Here is a 9,763-nt window from a genome sequence, read left to right as displayed (position 1 = left end):
TGAGAAGGCACATTTACCTGAAAGAGACTATTACTGATTAAGTAGGGCCATGCCAGATTGAAAGCACTTCCAGTAGGGACACGTTTATACTGCCAAAGGAGTGCATTTGGTGGAGTTTTAACAGCCATCCCTGTTGTTTACATTGTCTATACAAAGGTCATACTCCATCTAGCTGTATTTTTTCTAGGAGTGTCAGTTTTCTGTTTTTCAGCACAGCTATAGTAAAGATAAAAAACCGAGTGCAGATTGGACTCAAAAAGAATAGGTGATTCATGATAAAATGCAGCTTACTGGCACTATTCAGTAGTAAAAGGTAAAGCACTTACAGTTTTTGGCAGGAAACACCCTGGCAATGGAGACCAGCCTGACTTGGAGGAGCAAGGGACTAAAGAGCACATGAAACACTGATAAAAACTATTACTGGGGGGCAAGGCTTGCTTCATCTTTTTTTTTTTTTTTTTTCTTCCTAAATCTTACTCCTGTGCTGTCACTTTACCACGGAATTCTTGTTTTGCTTTTGTTAAATCGAAGAAAAGGATTAGTGTGTGGGAACCTTTGATGGGTTTCACAGCTATCTGTTTTACCTTTGTGCTTCTGGAATGTAGGGTTGCTCTGGCAACAGAAAAATCATCTTGTATTAGCACTGTCACTGGAGGAAATCCAGAATGTTGCTTTTGGATGCAAGTTTTTTCAGGATGACATTGAAGTGGACCTGTTGAGTGCTGCACACGGCTGTTGAGCAAGGGCAATGCTGATTGCCCATTTACATAACCTGTATGTTTAGTGGTGGAAAAAAAATCTCTATACAAGGAAAAACTGAGTATTTGCATTTAAGCCACTTAGTGTCAAAAATTCCATTATATAATAGAAATGATGGGGGGAAACGGTTGTGTACTCCAAGCAAAATTTATTAGAAGTCTATTCAAGGAAAAAAAAAATCAAAAAACAAAATACCACAGAGACCTTTTGCTTGTAAGAATTCAAAGTCAGTTACCTGAAAGACAGGTATGAAAAACTTGTATATCTTTTTTAAAATCAGATACAGAGTAGAAACAGTACTTTTTAAGTATCACAGGCAACAGATATTTAAGTAAGTCTTCAATCATAAATGGCATCAAAGATAGGTATTAATCTCACAGCTGCATGCAGATCTAATTTAAAATTGAAAGCCTTTGAAATATAAAGCTTTTGCCATGAAATCTGCAATAATAAAGGTATGCTGCACAAAGATGTTTCTTTACCTTTGTCTTAATGACATTTCTGAGTAATAAAGACATATGTACATTTAGATTTGGCTGGTAAACCATATTTTAATTAATAAAATTCTGCATAAAATGCTATTTTACAGAATTGCACTATCCAGATGTCCTTGTTGTAAGTGGGGCAAGTAAAGAAAAATGCATTGAAATGTTCTGTATGTGGAAAAGGGCAAAAATCAAATAAGGAACTTTTTTTTTAAAATCAACAACAAAATGGCTCTGTACAAAAAAAAAGAGAAAAAAAGCAAACATATGTACAAAATACTACAGAGACTAAAATACATTTTGATAATTTCAATCCTTTACCCAGGAGAAATACAGTAAAAGCTTTTGCCATCTATAAGGTGCTGAAGAAACCAAATCCGAAGCTTTTTGTATAAAGCCATAGTCATTATTATCTTGTGCCTTAATTTCATATATTATTTATGTTTACCTTTTGTTTAAACAAAGTGTATGTTTTCAAATACTTGTTTCATTCAGGAAAAAAAAAAACCCTAAAATCAGTTTCAATATTTGTGACTTCATTTTCTGTACTAAATTCCTAAAAAGAACATGTAACTCAGGTTTTGTTAACATACATATGTAGTGAAATAAAATCAGGACATGATACTTGTGAATATTTTTCAGGTGGCTATGTTAGAAAACTTTGCACTAACACTGTTTACGTCCTGCTTAAAATTCATGTGATACGTACAAACACTAAACTCGCATTTCATGTTGCTGACTATTACAACATTTTGATTACAACCATTTAAAGTCAGACATCAGTAGCAGGTTATTATTGTCTATGCTTATATCATTGTCTGTCTCTTCATTAAATCCTGTTTACCAAGGTCTCATGCCTCTTGCACATTTTTATCTTTTAACAAACAAACAAAAAAAAAAAAAAAAAACAAAAAAACTATAGCTTTTTTGGGAAAAAAAATGGTTTAGCCAATACCATTGCACCCATTCAGAACGCTTTTAAGTTCCCCTGTTTTTTCACTATGCTTGCTTGAGATTTTACAATTGCTGTGCATATGTTACAACATACAAGTGCAGGCAAAAAATCTGTATTATAATTTTTCATACATTGTAAACCAGTACAATAGGCAAACCTGTGATACAGCAAAGTGAAAGCAACATATGCTGCCAAGCTAGAAAGAATTTAGAAACCCAAACAATTTTTTTAATAGCAAACAGCAACTTCCCCTCTGTAATATGTGCATGTTGAAAATATATGTTTTTTTCCATAGCACTTCGTGATAGTACCACTAATGCTCAAAACAGGAACAGCCCACCCCGAGCCCCCATGGCAATTCACCTGTGTACCTGTCATCAGGCTTTTTCTATTCTTGTGTCTCAAAAAAAACAATGAGTACTTAAATGTTGAAATGATTCGATTCTTCTTGTTTCAGAAAAGTTTAGCGTAGCTGTAGTCGTTGCTGTAATACTGCTTGAAGGTTTGGTGCATGGGATGGGATGAGGATGAACTAGATGGCCTCTATTTGAGACTGCAAGCAAGAAACAGAAGGCCTGTGTAGCATGTTTTCTAGCAGCTTTATGCAGATGTGTTGCAAAGATGCAGCATAAATAAGTAGGAAAAAAAATTCACAGCCTCTTGACATAGTTTCCAGGGAAAGTACCAAAGAATTTGGTTCTTCTTGAGGTTCCTGAAATTAGAAGCAATAGATGAAAGATAGGAAACAACAGGAAATCACTAAGCAAGTGGCCTTTTTTTTTTTTTTTTTTTTTTTTTTTTTTTTTTTTTAGTATTTTGCAGATGATAGAAATATTTACTGTTCTTTACAATACAGCTCAGTTATTTTGAATTTCATTTGAGAGTTGTGAATTTTAATAAGTTACAACTGCAGGAAGGGGAAAAAAATAGAAGAGGCATATCTGATTAAGTTGTTCAGCCTGATTAAAATTTGTGTTAAAACTAATATGCTGAAATTTCAACTTGGTACATGAAAAGCATTCAACTTAAACCTGTCAGCTGTAGATGAATAATGTGGATTTTGGAACTGCCAAGGACTAGTAAGATGATAAAGTTAGCCAGAGTGGGTATAAAAGTTTATGGAATGATTGAGTCTCTTTTTTCTAGGCCTATTTAGGAAACCTGTATTTGTTCAGAAATACTTGGTTCTCAAAAGTAGTCAAAACTGTAGAGATATTCATGTGAGTTCTACATCATCAGGTCTTAATGAAGAGAGAATAATGCATAATTCATTTTGTGTCCCATTAGATTGACAACAGTGCTGTTCAACAAACTGGAGGCACATGCCAATTTGTGGCCATCAGTTCCAAAGTACCCACTAATTTCAGTGGATTTTGGTTGAGATTTTTCCTGATAAAGTTAGGTTCAGGTTTATTGTATTGACTACCAAAATTTAATTTGGTTATAAGATACCAAACAAACTTTTAGAATAGCAAAGGTCATGAATAAAACATAAATGAAAAAGCAACCAAATTAAAACATACCCACAAACCATCCATCATCACATTTTTCCATCACATCAATGACATCTCCCTCTCTGAGCTCCAATTCATCTTCATTCCTAGGAGTATAGTTATATAGAGCCTGAAACCTTAAATAGGACAAATGATGCATTTTAAAAAAAGTAAAAGTTATTTATTTTTCTGCTTCTGAAGTAGTATAGCTGGTTCAGACATTAAGTGATACTTACAAATATTTGGGGAAAAGGGTTTATTTTGCCTGGTGGAAGACTTCAGGGCTAGGTCTGTTCTGTAGCAAGTGTCCTGCTTTATCTGAAAGGTAACTCATCAGACACGAAGGGCTGGGGACTCAAGGCAAGCCTGATTGCTCCTCAACTGGTTCATTTGTTAAATCAGCTGGTTAAAACACAGAATTCTAATATTTTGAAAAAAGCATTATTTTATAGTTGAGTCACTGGGAACACAAGGACTTCTAGAAGGGAGGCTGTAAACGGGCTAGCCTCTTAACTCCCATCGCCACCACCTAACTGTCAGGACTCTGCCTTTAAGAGTCAGGAAGCTGAGCCTGCAGTCCAGGCGGTCTGTCACATGGCCCAGCACCATGCCAAAATGTCGAAAGGGAGAAAAATTTCTGGGAAGAAAATCCTAGAATCTCCCTCTGGGGTAGAAAAAGGGAAAAGAGACGAACTGACCAGGTGGAAGGAACAAGATGCTGTTCCCAAAGTTGATGTGTATCTCCTCACAATCAAAAACCACAAGCAAGGAAAAGTTAGTTTGTGACTTCATATCTCTTGGATATAAAAGCCTGTGTGTCTGCCTCAAGTGTGCCTGACTGTCGTAGCAGTCTCAGAGCTGGACAGGTAATAAAACAGATGATTAAAATGGGAGAAGTGGTTAGACAAAAAGCATATACAAAAAGTATGTGCAGTCTCTTCAGAAGAGGGATGCTAAAATGGAGACAAATGAGTAGTTGCTATACACGTTGGAAAGGATAAAATACCTGAGACTGCATCTGCTAACAGGAGTTGAGAGCAAGGTTAGAGAGCAGAACTCGTTTAATTCTTTAACACCCGCCCCAAAACCAAAACAGAACAGACTAAGACCCACAGTGAAACCCTGGGTGAGTGAGAGGCTTCAGTTGGGTGACGTGAGGGTGGAAACACAGGCAGTATTCACAAAGTTGTTTCCCTTTCCTGCTCCCCCCACGGAAGATTGAAGAAGGGATGCAAGGTGGATAAATGGAAAGGGGTATGAGACTACCAAAGTTGTCATTTTTCATTTTGTGTCAAGTTTTAGTAGAGTTTCCTGGAAATGAAAGAATGGCAGTAAGCGCTTAATATGAGGAGCTGAGTGTGCTTGGCAAACAGCCCACGGGGAAAGCGCATGGTTCTCTGCAAAAGCTCGCGGGCTCCGCAAAGGCAGAACGTGTCGGCTCTTCCCAGTGCCTCTGCCTCCGCTGCGACTGTGTGCACATAAAGGGGCAGGGCACAACTGTATAATTTTTACAAAGGAAATAATTGTCATTTCAAAATACTGAACAAAACATCATCATCATGATGTTCATTTTTCCCCCTTAACGTTTCAGCGACTTTAAAACTTAATATTACTTTTCCGTTCTCCTAATAAAAGTAAAATAACTGAAAAAAAAAAACTCTGATTTTTGATCAAATATGTTGGTACAGAAGATTTTAATCAGCTCTATATCATTCAGGCAAAGTTTCCATTGGTTTAAATGGGAATTTTCTTTATGTAACAAATTCCTGCTTCTGAAAGTCCCATTGGAAACTTCTATATTCAAACTTGTGCTAGGCTTAATGTAATGATGATCCTCTTAAATAAATATACTTATTTTTCACATTGCTGAGTTGGAGAAACAAAAGACTGTTTGAAGGAAAAAAAGTATTTTAACTCGAGTTCTCATAAGTGGCAGTTACCTCCCCAAATCTGAGAAGTCTGATATTTTTACTTCAGATTTCATTCAAATACTTTGGATCACGTTAACAAAATAGAGCAGGACTCAGTAATTTAACCAATTACCTTTGGTAATTTACCTAGCAGGAGTCAGAACAATTTGTGCAAAAAATAAAAGGCAATAACTTTTTCTGTCATGCTTATCATAATTCAAGAAAGGCAAGAGATATGATGATATAATTCAGAACTAATTAAATAAACTACAGGAGCTGTAGATGTAATGTGCATGAACTAGTTACTCAAATACAATAATGAGAAGTTCCTAATTAGCACTGTTTTTACTTTAGAAATCTAATTCTAGTTATTTCAATCATCTAATACATTTTAATGTTTCCTTTTCTAGTCACTTCATTCTCTCTGCGGTAATTTTAGAATTTCTTAAATGTGAAAGATTCTAGTGCCATTTGCAATACTGACCAACCAAAGAATTGTTGGCAATTTAAATACATTTCACTCTGAGGCTAGTTCAAGGATGGCTACGGGTTTTACTAATCAGTGAATCAGTGAAGCAGAACCTGAGTACAAGACTTAAAAAAAAATAAAAAAAAAATCTTGCACTGTTTTGTTTGTGAAAATATAACTTAGGATCTAGGTTCTTCTCTAGATTTTGGAAAGGCTTCTATGTATCTAATTTTGCAACATTATCCATTTAATTTTTTCTGTTAACATCCAAAACTGTTTCTGAATAATTCGTATTAAGTCAGTGAAGAAGATGAGTAGAATTAATATTAAATCTTTAACTGGCATTCTACTGAGGAGATTAAAAAGTCACACTTTATTTTTACATATACTACAACTAAGGCGTTATCCTCTGGGACCTTCTTGGATATCCTTCGACATCATGCAGTTATCTGTAATTCTCTGAAATCTCTGCATAATTGTACTTGGCAGATTAACAAATTATTTGAAGATGTAATGGCTATTGGCCTAAATAATGGCCTAAATGTTAGGTTTTTGGTTTAGTAGACAAGAAGTATACTTACGGTTCCCCCCCAGTGTGTATGTTTTCATGAGCAAACACAGGGCGCTGTGGCTGAAATGAAATGATTTGAAATGTAATAAAGATATATAGTCTGAATTTCAAATAGCTGGATAGTGGCATGACACGTAGTCCCTTTAGAGTTCATATCCTATGTTGTGTAAAACCAATAACCTTCCCCTGACCCCCTTCCCCCATAAATCTCACAAATTTGTAAGAGACAAGACAAGCAACAGAACTTTTGCAAGTTAAAGATATGATTTTGGGGAGTATAATGAAAACTAAAACAAAATTGAATTTAATCTATTTGTAGTGTAGTAAAACTCAGAATAGACCCTACTGCCTCTTCACTAACACTGAAACAGAAATAGCATTAGAGAAATCAAATGGAACTGAAGACCATTATTATACATTCCTTAGGTGAAGTATATTTTTAGCTAAGCAGAAATAAAACATCCTATACTTAATGGCAGAGTTTGGTATATCCATAGACAAACAACATCCCAATTTACATTACACACAGACAGTACTAACTTGGCAGACGTATCATGCTATGCTGTAATTAAAACTGTTTGACTTGAAGGGGAAGCACAAAGTCATGCAGGCTGTTGGGAGGCAAAGAGAAGAAAATTTTTGAAAGAACACATGTAATTGTGTGAAAATAACAATTAACACTTTTACTTAAGAGGAAAAAGTTGTATGTATTTCCAGTGCAAAGTCTGATGAAAAGAATTCTTTTCATTCATAATTGAGCATCACCACTAATATCTAATAAAACTGGAAATGACAAAAATGAAAAATGTTAACGTCCTGGGAAGACTCTATCCTCTTTAGAAAACCATTGACTTATATCTATTAGAATTTGGCTCAGACCAGAAATAGTGGCAGAGCAGCTGCTTGGAAGAGCTATTGATGTGAGTGGTGATTATATTCTTTGTTGACTGAGGATGCCCTACCATCATGCTGAAGAGTGGCATACAAGCAGCTGACACAAGTCTGAGAACTGCATCTGCTTTGGCAATGTGGATATCAAACATACCTCATACCACTTCTTTTTCTTTCATGAACTAAGAACTGCAACCTGATGTTCATGCCATGGAACTTATCTTACTGCTCCATGCTTTTGTTTTTCCTGAGTTTGACTATTCCAATAAATTTTGCTTCAGTTTACTTTCAAAGATGATGCAGTCTTCTATGAGAGAAGGCCTTGGTAACTATTGACCTTCTGTCTTTCTTCTCAATGTGGTAAATGTTCTAAGCATTATATCATTTGTAATACTGTTTAGGACGCTGACTTTCACTGTCTGCAAGAAAATCCTTAGCCTCAGTTGAGTTCTCTTTTATCTCTGACTATCTTTGGCATTAGCACAGGTACAGACCTGATGATATATTAGCAGCAAATAAGGTCAGATTTGAATCCAAATACCAAGCAATCTGCCCAGTGAAATATTTTGTTCTTACTTGACAAGCCAACTGTTGAAGGATGTTTCCTGGGAACTGAAATGTCTGATCTTCAATCTTTATTATCGGATTCCACAGTAAAACTATCCATCTTTATTGTATACAAGTCGAGCAGAGTTAAGTGGGGGGAGAGAAGATATTCGAAAGTAAAAAACAAAAACAAAAAACAAAACAAAATACCACAGCAACCTTAAGGACTTTCAAAACATCTTTCCCATCTAGCTCTCATTAACATGAATATTCACCATATTCAGTGAATATTGAGCATATTCAGTGTTGTCCGCCTTCCTACGTACAAATATCATGAAGAGAAATTTAACTACCTCATCTGGAAATGTTAGGAAAAAAATAGTGCATTTTAATATTCAACTTACACCATCAGGCCGTGCTCAGGAGATACCATGAAATGTATCTCCCTATGGAAGCTCTTGGTGCTTAGGATTTCTAACTTCCAAATACTGCTCAGTACACTAGACTATCCTAATTTTCAAGGTAAAAATTTTAGGGCCTCATCTCAATAATAATCAAAAATGTATAGTCAAGTATGATCCCAACTGCACAACTGATTTTTTTGCATGATTGTTGTGTGTTCACATATAATAATCTTCTGTATTTCTGAACATTTTGTGTGTTTGGAATTCAAATCATAAATGCACTCAATATGAATCCATATAGTTCCCTTAAAGTATTGGTGGCATATCATTTACTTGAAGTAACGTCTGCTATCCACACAAATTTAAAATAGGGCTTAATTCTCTATTTTATGGATCTTATACCAACTTAGGTCTTCCTCTGTGATTGTGATGGTATTGATACATTAATACACGAATCCTGGCCTGCCTGTCGTTGAATTTGTTCAGTGATGGAGCAAATAGTGCCCTGTTATACCTAGTAGCAAACGAAAGCCTGCCAAAAAAATCACAGGACTTTGAAAGTTAGAAAAAACTGCATATTTAAAAAAATCCCTTTAAAAGGGGAGACAACAGTCAGACAATACTCTAAAATCAGCAGTCACTACATGGAAAATAGTTCATCCTGTTATCTGTTTTAAGGGCCAAATGTTAAGAAAGAGATGCAGAAAATAATTTAGTCTTAAAGTGAAAATAAAACATAATGCATAAACTCTCATATAGATTTTAGAATAATTCGAATAAGTTTTTTGAGCCAAACACATACAAACGCTAAGTACAATCTGAGCTTCAGGCTACATAGAATTGTCACAGTTTCAGACTGCTATGAAAGGAAAGGCTGAAGAGCATGACAATCTGGAACAGCAATGGTTGGAGGAAAAGGGCAGTATCAAGTGAATACAACACAGATTACCATAGCAACAAAATATTTTGAAAAGGAGGACATGCATTAAAAAACAAGAATGTAGCTTCACAAAAGTCTGTGTACATATAATATTTTGACTATTGCATAGTTTTAATAAACTAGAAATACTTTGAAACAAGAGGATCCATTTATTAAAAAAAAGGCTAAATCACATGAAGAATTTTGACCTCCTGTGTTTTTCCAGCACTGGAAATACTATGCAATACTGCAGAGATACAATACATTTACAGAATCATAACATAAGTTTTGACACACAAAGACCTGTTGGCTTTACTTAGACGTGGTATGGAAGCACAACAGGAGCAAAACATGGTCTATT

General features: G+C 35.3%; 1 protein-coding gene across 10 annotated transcripts in view; it reads right to left on the bottom strand.

Annotated features, from left to right (window-relative positions):
- Positions 1-887: 887 nt before the first annotated feature.
- SORBS2 (sorbin and SH3 domain containing 2) overlaps positions 888-9,763 on the bottom strand; it is a 160,556-nt gene continuing 151,680 nt past the window's right edge. For 7 of the 10 annotated variants that reach the window (XM_062575686.1, XM_062575695.1, XM_062575696.1 and 4 more), the window contains 3 exons: positions 6,653-6,702; positions 3,723-3,829; positions 888-2,911 (listed from right to left, as the gene is read on the bottom strand). In XM_062575686.1, coding sequence (XP_062431670.1) covers positions 2,850-2,911; positions 3,723-3,829; positions 6,653-6,702 — 219 coding nt within the window. In that variant the 3' untranslated portion in view covers positions 888-2,849. The remainder of the gene's footprint in view (positions 2,912-3,722; positions 3,830-6,652; positions 6,703-9,763) is intronic. The other 3 variants (XM_062575691.1, XM_062575697.1, XM_062575698.1) reach the window with 1 other exon arrangement.

Source organism: Rhea pennata, chromosome 4, assembly GCF_028389875.1.
Source record: "Rhea pennata isolate bPtePen1 chromosome 4, bPtePen1.pri, whole genome shotgun sequence".
Taxonomy (NCBI): Eukaryota; Metazoa; Chordata; class Aves; order Rheiformes; family Rheidae; genus Rhea; species Rhea pennata.
Note: the sequence above shows the minus strand (reverse complement) of the source record. Positions and strands in the feature narration are given on the sequence as shown.